Below are 14,169 nucleotides of genomic sequence, written 5' to 3' on the forward strand. Positions count from 1 at the left end.
CACAGGCAGGGGTGGAATTCAAATTTCTTAACAACCTGTTCTGTGGTCGTGGCCTAATTTGTGGGCATGGCTTGGTGGTCATGTGACTGGCTGGGCATGGCTTGTATGTAAATATTATAAATATTTATGTAAATATTGAATTTTTAATGTAAATATTGAATTTTTATTAAAAAAAAGAGCAACTTTTACCCAAAATCAGGCAAAGCAGGCAGGCAGATTGAGTTGCTCACAGAATCACAGATTAATTCAGAGATCTATCTATCTGCCATTGGCTACCTGAGTCTGCACTGAATAATAGAAGCTTCAGTCCTAAGGAAGGTTTTAAGCAGGGCCGAAGATCTAAAGATTAGCTAGAAAGCAAGAAATCCAATGGTTTCCTGCTTTCTAGCTAATCTAAATCTCCCAACACAGCAGAACAGCTGATGATCGGAGGGGAAAAAAGGAAAAATAGCAACTTAGCAGGCAAGTTTGCCAGGTAAGGAGTGAGTGGGCGGGGAGGGTTCCTGCAGGCCATGTGGGCGGCGCAGCCTTGTGTTCCCCCACAGCCTGGATTAATTGCTTTGGGAGGTTCTCTGGAGGGTGACATTTCTCTGCGGACCACCAAAATTTTCTCGCGGACCACCAGTGGGCTGCAGCCCACCGGTTGGTGACCACTGCACTAGGGCCTATTGACAGAGGAGATCCATCAGATAAATGTTTTGTCCCAACTTCCCCACAAACAACTAAGAACCTACAGCTTTTCTAAGGTAGGCTATTAAAAATAAATAATTTATGGGAGAGAAATACAGAACTTTTTTTCTCCCTTAGTCTGACGAGAAACCCAAGACCAGAGAAGTTTAAAAAGAAAACCAAAGATGCTATTAAATTTTAAAGTGATATTTATTCAAAAGTTATTGCTTCTTGTTAGATTTTTTCCAAATTTCAACATATCCTTATATTCAATGGATTCAATTGTATTTCCACTTTACGTGCAGACAAATTATAAACTCTTAGCAGATAAAACCACAAAATAATTTATCAAGTTCTACAGACAATTTTGGCTACAACTTTTACTACATATAATAGATAGTACTGATTTCAATATTATTCTGTGCAGAATTCATATTTTTTCACTAGGGGACAGTAGAATCTAATGATACCAATAATTATATTTTTTTAATCAGGAAGTTAAGCATCTGACAGAACTGTTTGTTCCCAAGCTTATTCTTTTTCCCAGTAGCTTACTAATATAGCATCTGAAATTAAAAAAAATTAAAACTCCCTAAATGCCCCAGGGATGGGTGGGAGAAGATTACAAAACTGCTAAACTGTTTCAGGCCATAGTTAGAATGGGTGTATTCATCCAACTATGTAGTACTATTTGCTGGGACAGTACTTAACAATTCCTCAGTGAGTCATATTCTCTGGCTCAATGTGCCTGTAAACAAAGACTTCGCCACAATGATGAAGTCATTACTCACAGCACAGTACAGAGACTAAAGACTACTGTAGGATAGCCGGACTGAGCTAACACATCGAATCTCTAGATTCCCCTCAGAATACCAGTTTGTTCCTAATATTAGACAACCTACAGAAACTTTCATGCAGTGAGAAAAACAAAGAATTAGAGGAAATTGGCAATTTAATCCCCTTGTGCATTTTGGCATGTTTCCCATAACAAATGGAGAACTTGAAATCTCCTACCCATGTCTTATTTCAAGACAAATCATGAGTCACCCTATCTTAATGTTGTGCTTTCTTCAATGGCTTGGTTAAGTTACAGCACCATCTACCCATTCTTGAGCTGTCAGAAAATTTAATTTGCATAAAATGACTCTATTGCCAATATCTATCCTGCCTCAATAGCATCTAACCCTAGCATTTTTTAAGAGGGCTCAGCCTGCCTCAAAACAAGCTTATCAAATAGCCAATCTCCCACCTTTCAGCAATTAGCTTCTGGTGAGCTTGTTTCTGCTATCAAAGTAGGCCCATTTTGTCAGAGCTGCCCAGTGCAGCCTCTTTTGCTTTACTGACAACTCACCTCATCAATCAGATGACAGGTTGTTTTAATACTAAATTTTATAGTCTTTTGAAATCGGAGTTTCTTTTTGGAGGATTAAAAAAATGGAGCAGAGGAAATTGCCCAAAGCCAAAGTAAAGTGTGCCAGAATATACTCACCATTATATTGTCATGGATCACTGCTGGCTTAATGGGCAAAAAACTATTTTAAATCAGAGCAGCTAAAGATGATTTCTGCCTGTTTCATTCATGGGCTGGAATGTGATAAAGGCAAAGTCAAGGGAATGTGGCAGATAGTCTAGTGGTTAAGGCACTAGAGGAAGTTCCAGATTTGCCTTAAGCATGAAAGCCAGATGAGTGAATTTGGGTCAATCTCAGCCTAATCCACCTCACAGGGTTGTTGTCGTGGGAAAAATAGGAGGATATAGGAGTATTAGGTATGCTTGCAATCTTGAGTATACCCTCATTACTAAGATCTAGGGTGGCTGAGCTGGGAAGATAATTTTCAGGCAATCGTACACACCTGGACTGCTGGAGTGGTATCAATACACACTCAATATTTGGAGAGAGGGAGTTTTGAAGTTAATGGCTTGCAACCACAAAGCCACTGAATGTAATCATCTCAACCTTTGTTACAGATTTTTATCATCTCAGCATGATAAAAATGTTCTTGACTAAGGGAGTTCATTTTCTGCCATAGTTGCCATGACAAGCCCATAGAAATAGAATAATATGGTTTATTTCTTGATATGATGAGGACAAGAAACTGCCTTTTGTAAGAAACTAAGTTACAGAATTGATAGAACTGCTATGAGCTGTACAAGAATTGCCTTGGTAAGCAATGTAAAACTGTTGTCAAGACTTGGAATATTTTAAACATGTAGGCCAGCTTCTGAAACCCTTTGCTGAAGAACAGAATATGTAGTTGGTCAAATTAAAGCAATTTTGCCAGTTCCTGCATGTAGATCATGTTCGTTACTCCTGAATTGATGCATTTTCTCCAATTCACTGGTCTAATTCATGAATAAACAGAACTGCAGTGTAAGGAAGCTGGTACAAACATAAAGTTTAGCAGCTTATCCATGCTGGCAATCTTGTATCAATAATAATTCATTAAATGAAAAATTGTACAGAATCTAACTGAGAACGCAACCCAGTTATATTATGTAAATCCTTGACAATAAGGACTTGCTTAGCGACTATTCAGTGTTATGGTGGACCCCCCCAAAAGCTACTTAGACCCAGTTTCAAAGGTAGACCTGCTGTAGGATACCTGCAATTGTTCACCCTTGAATTGCAGGGATGCTACAGTGTCCCTATCTATCTCCCCCCGTTCCTGTAGGCTTTGGGCCTGCTTCACACTGGGCCCAGAACCTCCTCACTTACCTTTCTAAGATTTTTGGAGCATGGGTTAGGGAAGGAGGGCAGGCCACTCTGTTCCTGGGCCGTGTGGCACAGTTCGAGAAGTGGCTGCCATTCTTAGGATAGCCTCATTGAATTGTGGCTGCTCTGAAAATCGTGGTTAGTTTCAGGATCTCACTATGTGGCCCAGGAACAGAGCAGCCTGCACTCCTTTCCTAACCCAAGCTCCAGAGGCCTTTGAAAGGTAAGCACATAATTGGTGACATGGGTATGGAGCCTGGTGGGGTGGGAAGCAGACCCAAGGCCTGCAGGGACCCTGAGGAGCAGGAAGAGGAGCACAGGGTGCCTCAGGGGGTGTGAGACCTGGCATAAATAAAGATTCACTGAGTTTGGAGAGCTTCTTGTTAATAATAAATATATAAGGAAGCTTTTACAAGAAAAGCTCTTGTAAAAGCTTCCTTATATATTTATTATTAACAAGAAGCTCTTCAAATTCAGTGACACTCTAGAATGCAAATCTATTCCAGTATGTACACAGACATAGCTGTTTGTAGGGGAACTATAGTTCTCAGAATTACCAGCCAGATTTCTCCCATTTGGCCACAAGAATAGAGAAACACATTGTAATACCCAGTGACAGAGCAAAAAAGAGAGGCACATGGGAATGACTCATAACAGCTGGAAGAGGTCAGATAGGATCTGCCAAATCCAGATCATCTCTGTGCACAGGAATAGAAAAAGTTCTCTCTAGATAAGTAGCTAGTGATTTCACAATGTTCCATTCACATGACTTTTTAGAGTTTCTTTACAATATTATACCAGCATTTATGGTTATAATTCGTACAATCTATATACATTCAAGTACCAAATCAAATCACTATTCAGAAAAAGAAGAAAGCAACATGTATGTAACAAAACTTCAAATCAAGACATACTATATTCTGGTGTTTAAAGGTACTAGAATAAGGTACCCTTTAGAATTCTGAGAGAACAACTGTTATTCCAGAAACTGACGTGAATAAATTCCTCTTGAAAGAATGTAACCCAACTTGCATTTGCAAGTCTATATATTACAAGGTTACAAATGCAGATTCCATTTTACTCTGCTGGAAAGATTATAAGTTCTGAGCTGCAAAATTAAGGATGACAACCAGATGATAGTAAAATACTAAAATTTTCAGTATGGTTTTTGCAAAATCAAGTGTCTATAGCCCAGATCTGGTAGCCCTGGGGTAGTAGCAATCTTTTTAGGAAAAAAAGGGAAAGCCCAAAGAACAAACAAAACATTTCACAACAAAAAAATAGATGTTTAGCCTGTGCTTTGAAACATAGAACAGGGTGGCTAATAACAAGGAAAAACTATAGATATGTAGTCATTATTCCTGGTGAAATAAATGATTTGCAACAAGTTTGTTGTTTTATATGCATGTTATTCACTTTGAGATCTGATCTGGAATGGTATGTGGTAATTAGTTACACATTGATAGAGTGATAATTGGAAGAAGTAAAAATTAACTTTAGTAAATACCAGGCGTAAAAGTAGATCAGAATAAATTACCATTGCAAAACTATAGAACACAACTCAGGGAATTTCCATACCTTTTCCCACTAGCACACATTCAATGCTGGTGAAATATAAAGTGCTTGCTAATATGCTACATGAAATATTTTTGTTCTTCTTCCATGTCTGAAGTGCCTCCCCACTTTCCCTTTATCTCCTTTCATTTGACTGTTCTCTTGGTAGAAGCTCTTCCTCCTGTCCCTCAAGATAATTCCCTTTATGCCTTGCTAATAGTCTTGGGAGATTTAAACCTACCTTCCCTTGTGAGGAGTTTGGAGTGATCTAGGAGTTCGTGGTCATAACAACCATGGACGTAATCCCAGTTATTGAATCTTGCATGTATATAAGAGGTCACACACTAGATCTGTTTCTCACTTCTCAGAAACATAATCTGAAAGTGGGGTGTACTGAACTTTACCCCTTATTATGGACAGATCACTCTCTGATTGCTATGAAGTTCTGGGGAGCAAATCTCTTCCTGTCGGCCTTTAAGACAGGTCAGGCCAATAAATTATTTCCAAGAACCATTGGAACTTTATTGTTACAGAATATAACAATACAATATTGAAGCCTAGCAGTGTCTCTATCCCCTTATACCAAAAAGATTCAAGGGAGGGCAATCTCACAGCATTTGGCAGACAATACAACTCAGGTTCAAGAGATGGTGGATTCTTCATGCCAGTGGACAGTGGCAATACAGATAACTGGAATATCATTTTGAGTCTGTGAGTTCTGAAGAAATAAATCAAGTGTTTATTTCTTTGAGTAAGAGTGTTCCTACCATCTTAAAGGAGTTAATGGGTCTCTCTGCTTGAGAAGCCTTCCCTCAATCTGACTATTCTGAACCTGACTATCTTCAACCTACTTCTTTTGGGAAAGTATAGACCAAGTGGTGGTCCTGAAATCACAAAGAGTCATAGATAGTATTTGAAATCTTGGTAGTCAGGTTTCAGACTTGGATCTATACAGCATGGAAGATGCATTGGTCACACTTGTGGATGACTTGGAGACACCTGAAACTTTCCTGGTTTTCAGCTATCTTTAACACCATCCATCATTGCATTGTAAAGCAACACCAAGTCACTTTTGAACAAAACATGCAGCAGCCAAAAACATCCTCACAGCTCAGAAAGCAGGAGGGAGTGAAAAAAAAGAAATTCAAGATTCTGGTTCACCCTTTATTCTCCTGAGTATTAGGGGAAGGGAAGGGAAGAGAAAGTCTATCAGACTTTCAAGGTTCTGTTATTATAACCGATATCTGACCTAATCTACCTCAAAGTGCTGACAGTGTTCTTGACCATCTCTGAAAGACTGGAAGGGGGAAGGGGACTATTCATTATTGTTGCCTTCCTTCTTGAAAGTGCAATTCCAGTTGGTAATGATAGGGAGAGAGATATCTGCCTCTATGGGCACCTCAGAAATGTCTCCTCCCTCTATAACTTTTAACTAAATTCTGCAGATCAGCCAGAGAACATCCCTGCAATTTCTGAAGAGAACTTTTTAATAGAATTTAGATGTTCTCCACTGAGCCGAAGGGAGAATCCAGGATGGGTAGTCTCTAGTCTCCTAGCTCTGCAGACCGAGTTGAAAAACTGAGGACACACCCCCTGGTAACGGTCCCCAGTTCTTCACTCGGTCTCAGCGTGTTCAAACCTCCCTTCAAGGGCTCTGAATAGTTAGGATTGTAGAAGAATATTCACCCCCTGGATTAAGCTTTTTTTCACAGAGAGGCTTAGATCAGGTTTGACAGCTAGCCGGCTTGCCAGCTTAGCACTTTCATTTTTTCGTGCTTTTTTTACTTATTATTTTATTTTTTTGACTTTCCTTGCTGGTGGACTGGTTTTTTTCGGTTTCGTGTTAAAACTTGGGTGGAGGTGACCCTGAGAGCCTGTGTGGCCCAGGCTGGGGCAGGAGTCGGTGTCTTATTTAACTCACCTTCTCCCGATCCACTTTCCCTTGCCTGGGACAAACTGCCGCTGCCGCTAAGCGCTTCTGTCCCTTTTCGGCGGCAGCGGCCATTTATTTTGTTTGGGGACAATCTTGCAGTTTGTCTCCAGGATTGTCCCTTGGGAGGGGTTCTGGCCATCAGGATTAAATCCTGACTCCCTCATCCAGTCCCCAGAGCACTGTGGCAGCTGCGAGACTCTTGAGTCTGCCTGATAATTGCGGTGCAGCCAGCACCAGGCTTGCAAGCCTCTGATCTGTCAGGGCTTGCTCAAAGAGTCAGCTGTTTTTTTAACTTTTTTCCCCCTGGCTCGGCTTTTGAATTGCGGAGCTGGGCTGAGCTCACCACTTTGGGTCGCACTAGCCTCCTGAAGTGGTGGACAGCTACTGTGGCTGTAGCTGACAGCTTAGGCTGAAATATATACGCATACGCATACACATACACATACACATACACATATGGTATTCAGCTTTGTTCGGGTATTTTCCCACGTCATTATAGTTGTGCTTTTAAAGTTGTATCAACATTTCGGCAGAATCTCATCTGCCATCATCAGGCTTCTATATTGTGTTCGTCTGTGAGTCAGACTTTTACAGTTGTTTCAGTTTTAAATTTGGGGCTAGCCTACTGCTGTGCCAGAATGGTTTTTTCTTCATCCTGATTGTTTGGGAGTCTTGGTCTGTGTTTATTGGTCTTGGAGTTTTCTGTGTTCTGCTTGATTGGTGTTTCTAATATCTTGTCTGTTTTGTGGCTTTTTTTGTATCTTGATTGGCTGGCAACATTGTGTTCCTGTATTGGAGGCTTTGGCTCTGAGTAAATGGACGGCTATCATTTGTTCGGAAGCTAGGTTTCATCTGGGTGCCTGGTTGGGGTGTGTTTGAGCTGTATCATGGTATAGCATCTGAAGTTGGAGAACATTATTTGGATATCTTTGGGTGGTACCCAGCAAGTGATTATTGCCTACTTTTGTAGGGGATAAAAGGCTCTTTCTGTCCTCCTAAATGTAGATCAGATCCAAAACTCAACTTCACAGGAAGATGAGAAAGATACTTTATTGTAGGCTAAAATAACAAAATTTCGCAAGTCTGGTTGTACTTCCTCCTTCCTTCCCTCTTACACTCCACTGAGTCATGGAGGGGCCAACCTGATTTTTTAAATAGTATTTCTGTTCCAAGGACTTAAGTAATACTTTTGTCTTTTTTGCTTACAAAATGTTTCTCAACATTTCTTCCAAGTTCCCTTCCCTAATTCTGTACATGTATACAATTCACCCCTTAGTTCTTAATTTTAATAAATGAATGGCTCTGATGTAAATAAAATATTATTTATGTGCCAAACATTGTTCAAAAAAACACCCTTTGAATTGTCTTCTGATTCTGCTTTGGCTATTACAGTAATCCCTATTGTGCTCAATGCAGAGTGTGTCTGAGTGATTGGAGCATACAAGGAGAAAGAGAAAGAGGAGGAAAATAGGAAGCTTATAAATCCATGGCATGTTCCCTACAGTCCAACCATAATTCTTATGCAATATGCTGAGTCAAAACCAACAAATTTGAGCATATCTTAGTGTTTAGTAAGAACAAAACCAATATTTTATTTATTTCATTTATATTCCACTTTTATTATTTTTATAAATAACTCAAGGTGGTAAACATATGTAATATTCATTCTTCCTCCCGTTTCTCCCACAACAACCCTTTGAGGTGAGATGGGCTGACAGAGGGTGACCCAGTCACCTTTCATATCTAAAGTGGAAGTAGAATTCACAGTGTCCTGGTTTCTAGCATGGTGCGTTAACCACTGCACCAAACTGGCTCTATTATCTTACTCTATTCCATTGTTTCCTGCATGGTTTAGTGCGATGTGTACTCCCAGCATTTAAATTACATTTTAATTCTCCCTTAGACATGGAAACCAGCTGGGTGGCTTTGGATCAGTTTTTTTCAGCTCAATCTAACTCACAGGGTTCTAGTTGCAAGAAAAATAAGAACAGGAGCATTATGCGTTCCACTCTGAATCTCACAAAACAAAGGCAGAGTATAAATCTAATACATAAGTAGATTACTACCAAGTAAGCATGACTTAACATGCTATACAAATCAAGTAATACTGTAGAGTTTGGATTTCAATATCTTTAAAACACAAAACTTCCATGGTTTAAATTTGGGAGTGGATAGGGGAGATATATAAATAGCAAATTCTAATTCTTTGGAATTCCTTTGGGAAATTATGTCCTTGAATATCCTCTTGTGTTACTCTAAATAGGGTATTGAAATCTTATTCTTAATGTACTGCACATTCTCTATTTTTTTTCTAAATGTTGAAAAGCAGAAGACGTAGCTAAGTTCCACATTCTTGTTGCATTGCATATCTTTCTTACTAGCACGTACCTCACGGAAACTGAGCTTGCCATCAAAGTCTTCATCCACTTCCTTGATCATATTCTTCAGACCCAAATGTGTTTGAGGTGCACCTAGTTTCTCCATCATCAGCTTCAATTCCATAAGGTCAATGTATCCATCCTTTCCAGAGTCATACCTAAGCAGAAAAAGAAATATTAAAAGGCCACTGTTGAGCTGCCTGGCTGACAAGGTGAAGTACACAAAAAACATAACACAGCTCGAACTCACCAGCATAAATCCCAAATATTCTGTCAAAATAAATCCAGATACCACCCTCTAACCAGGGCCAATTTTGTGCATTGTTTAGCCAACAATTCCTTTATCTATTTCTCCCACCTTAGCAAGATCAGACTTGAAGCAAATTACTCTGTATGACTCAAATTTGTCATTTGCTTGCTTTCTATGAAGAAAGAGAAATGATAGAGTATGAGGTTGGGATTTTTTCTTTTTTAGATTTTTTTTAATCCCACCTTTGTTACTTTTATAAATAATGATGGCTGGCCCAAAGTCACTCAGACAACTTTCATGCCTAAAGTAGGATTAGAACTCACAGTGCTGCCTTCTAGCCTGCTGACTTAATCAATAGGCCAAATTGCTATCTGATATTTGAAACACAAACAGTCAGTTTGGTATCAGAAAACAAAGACCACGAGTTCTAGTCCCACCATGGGCACAAATCCTGGAGGGTGATTTTGGGCTAGCCACTTTCTCTCAGTCCTAGGATGGAGGACTTCTGAATATGCTTGCCAAGAAAACTGCAGGGACTTGTCCAGGCAGTGTGAAAGAATGATTGAATGGAAGGGAAAAAAATCCTTGAAAACATGATATTTGAAAAATCATCTGCATAATTAAACATACCACCTGAGATAAAAAATAAAGCACAGCCTGTCACTCATACATAAAAGAAAAAATGTTTTCCTTGGTCTAATTAAATCCTATTCATTCCTTCGTCCTCAATATGGTATTGCTCTTTTAAATAGAGTGATTTAAAAAATCCTCTCAGTATCATCCAAATTTTAATTGATTCAGAAAAAGATTGACAGGAAATGGAAAAAAATCACCCAGTTCTGATGTGACAATTGGCAGAGATTTGGACAAGGAGGTGGCTTTGAAAGGAACCCAAAATCACACCAAACAAGAAACACACATAACAACGTGGAGCAAAAGGATGGTTCAAGTGTTGGCCTTTCTGTACCTTATCTGTTCATATAGCAGAAGTTTGTATACAATAATAAACAATTTTACTGGCATGTCAACTCCATGAAAGCCTGAATTAATTATTGTCCTCAGACAAACATATGTAAAGGGAGGGGGGGAGATATATCTATGTAACAATCACAAAACATAATCCAGATATGCATAAAGAATTTTAGAAATTAACCATTCATGAAATATTAATCTTTTTCTTTAAAAAAAGGCATTTGTTTTTGAAAGAAGCACCATAGTAGTATTTTTGTTATTTCTTCTTAAAAATATCCTTTTGGGTTTTAAATGCCTTTTCTCAAATTGAGAAAATTGAAAAAAATATGTTGCTTATTATTGAAAGAACTTTGGCTTCTTGATTGAAAATGTTAACAAAGGATCCTACGCCCACAATATAATTAGCTCATGTACATAGATTACCTTGTGGGTTTCTAGATGAACTGAAATCTAAAATTTGATGATATAAAGTTTAGCAACACAAGAGCACTTCACATACATAAAATTCCTTGCCACTGGCAGTAAAAATAAGATGAATCATTACTATTTTTTTTGTTCCTTTTTAGTCTGAATATCCCTTTGGCTACACCCTCCCCCTCACTTCCTGTAACCGTAAAAAAAAAAAAAAGAATCTACAAAGAAAAAAACCAGTTTTGTAGATAAGAAGGGCTGATTCACAAGAAATAAAAAAGAGCCAAGTGGATCAGGGAATAATTAAGAAACACAGATAATATTCACAGATGAGACAGTGTCTGGGGCAAACACCCTAGGAGTCATAAAGTCAGGTATTATTCTTAGACTTAAGTCTTTCAGATGTTTGTTACAGAAATATATTTTAGGATAGAAAAAAGCTACAATTAAAACTACTTTTTTTCAGAGCTCTAATTTTGGCTAATAGAAAATTCATTATAATGTTGATTTATTTTTAAAGCAGCTAATATATTTTAATGCAAATAGAGAAAAATAATCTAAAATAAACTCCAAAGCTGATACTAAAATCAGTTAAGAACCTGGTGAAAGACATGAAGCTCTTTTAAAAACAGATTTTCTAATACTAAAAGAGCAGGATCCAAATGCAACATAGGAGCATACTGGCAGCAATGCCAAAGGAGATTTTCTTTGGCTTGTTATAAAGACAGTCTTTGACAGCAGAAACATTTTCAAAAATACTTCCTCTGCAGAACTTAAAACCTGAGTGTATTCATAATGGAAGAGGTGATCTTTTAAAACAATTATCCTTTAACAGCCTTAAGTCATTTAAGGCTTTTAAATTCAATGCTCTACTACAGAAATTGTGCCCAATCAGCAAGTGGTCATCAATGCAGATCCTACATTAAAGGTGTATGATCCTAGTACCTTGTTACCAGTAAACAGCCTAGTTGTCACCAACGGCAACTTAGAGACACTTTTCCTTAATACCATCACTGCCACAATTGCTACCTATGAATCCAGTCACAACTGAAAATCAAGCAGCACTCCCAGACAGTAGACCTGTTTTTTCGGGGAAAGTACAACTTCATTCAAAACTGGCTGAACCTCAAACTCCAAAATCAAATTTTTATTTATAAAATTTTAAGGGGCCTGCATAAGTGCACAATCGTGCCTTAGTACCCCTGTCCTATTGTCCCCATTTATTCGTACTTATGTCCTGTATTCATACTCATGTTTATTCTTATACCTATTATCTTGTAAGCAATTGACAAATCAAATAAATAATAATAAATTTGTGTGCTATTTGCTCTCCCTCATCCAGCCCATTGTCATACAGAGGCAATGTGCAAGAATATGGATTGCTTACTGGTCATTAATAAGAAAGAACAGCCACCAAGAAGTAAATCAACTTTCCAATCCAGTTTCTAGCACAGGTTATTCACCAAATAACTAGAACAATTTCAATATAATATCCTGGCTTAGAGGCCAGATAATCTGTATGCCTCAGCTATATTTAGAACTATTAAGATGTCTATTTTTTTTCAGTCAGCTTTTCCAGAAATGGAATAATTGAAACTGGACTATAATTGTACAGATTTCCTGGGCCAATGAGAGCTTTATCATAGATACAGTACTACTTTTTTTTTTTTAAGAACAAGTTTTATTGATTTTTGAAGGCAAACAAAACATAAAAAATAAAAGTATAAAACCTCCTTTCTAAGAATTACTTATAAATTTTAACAAGGCAAATAAAGCATTATTTTTTAAGACATAGTTCCACATTATCACATTTCCATTTACACATATATATCTTTTCCAAATTTCCCATTATTTCTCCCTTCACTTTTATTCAATTATATTTCTTTCTATCAAGGTTTTAGTAATTCTCAATCAGTCATAAGCACACAAAATACATAACATAAAACAAGACATAAAAAAAAAACCTCCTTAATTGTCATTTATACATGTCTTTTCCAAATTTCTCTCCCTTTAGTTTTATTCCTCCAAGGTTTTATTAATTCGTAATCAAACATAACTAACCAAAACACAAAATGTAAAACATAAGACTTCTTTTGAAAAGTGGCTTAGCCCCGGGTTACATCTTTTTTAACAGACCTAAATCAAATTCATGCTCACCTTATATACCATTTTATATTTTATTAACCATTTTATATTTTCTATATAACTTCTCCCATCTTTTCACTCTCTTAATTATGTTTTATTTATTTCATCTTATTTCAAAATCATTATGCTTGTATCTTTTGTCTGTTCTTTTTCAATCATCTATTTATCTCTTCTCTTTAGCAAAGAATTTCCCTTGTAATCACTTTTAAAGTGTGATGTCTTCCCCTAAAGTAAAACTTAAAATAATACATAATTTCCATCCTGATTCTGCATAGTACATTCTACATATTACATCTTAAAATAAAAGAATAATAAACTTATAGTATAGTTAAATATATAATTTCCATTCTAATTCTGATTAGTACATTATTTTTAGAATAAGAAAATAAAATACTAAGTTTATAATAACATTAAGACAATAATGAATTAAACTATAACTAAACATTAATCATTTTACACATTCTCCTTAATATTTTATTAAATATTGAAATCTATCATTATTAAACATTAATATTTTATTAAATATTCCAATAGACTATTTCAAATGCAAATACTACAATACTATCTTATGTACTCTTGCAGAATCTTTCTTTAATTATACACTATCCATTATCCTTTATCTCTAAAAAAAACCTGCTTTTTTCTTGTCCTAGCCCGTGGCTTTTTTTCCCTTGGTGGGAGGGAAAGGGCATTGGTACTTACCTGATATGCCCATTCTCTGTGAGCTGCATTGAGCATCCAGTAGTGGGAGGTGCATAGTCTCTGCTCAGATAGGCTGGGCTTAATTAATAGGATGCTCCTCTTCCTCCATGGGTTCCTCTTTAGCGTCCCCCAGTTTTGGCAAAGACAAAGTGAAGTAACCCTCACCTTTTTTACCTTGGTTAATTGTTGGCCGGAACAGGATCCCACCAGATAGAAATTGGGTGGAGCTGGATGCTTGTCGCAGCTCACAGAGAACAGGTGGTATCAGGTAAGTACTAATGCCCTTTCTCCAGTGAGCTGCTCCGAGCCTCCAGTAGTGGGACATACCAAAGCTTGGCTTGTCCTATGGGAGGATATCTGTCCGGAGTGGAGTCCCCCCACGGTCCGTGTGAACCTGTTGCAAAACTCTCCTACCAAAGGAGGCCTCAGCAGAAGTAAACAC

The 14,169-nt window shown here is 37.6% G+C and overlaps 1 protein-coding gene across 1 annotated transcript in view; it reads right to left on the reverse strand.

The window, feature by feature from the left end:
* EFHD1 (EF-hand domain family member D1) overlaps positions 1–14,169 on the reverse strand; it is a 33,755-nt gene that overhangs the window by 2,775 nt on the left and 16,811 nt on the right. The window contains exon 2 of the mRNA XM_026701327.2: positions 9,258–9,405. Coding sequence (XP_026557112.1) covers positions 9,258–9,405 — 148 coding nt within the window. The remainder of the gene's footprint in view (positions 1–9,257; positions 9,406–14,169) is intronic.

The sequence above is a fragment of the Pseudonaja textilis genome, chromosome 4, assembly GCF_049901715.1.
Source record: "Pseudonaja textilis isolate UNSWEBS1 chromosome 4, rPseTex1.2, whole genome shotgun sequence".
Classification (NCBI taxonomy): Eukaryota; Metazoa; Chordata; class Lepidosauria; order Squamata; family Elapidae; genus Pseudonaja; species Pseudonaja textilis.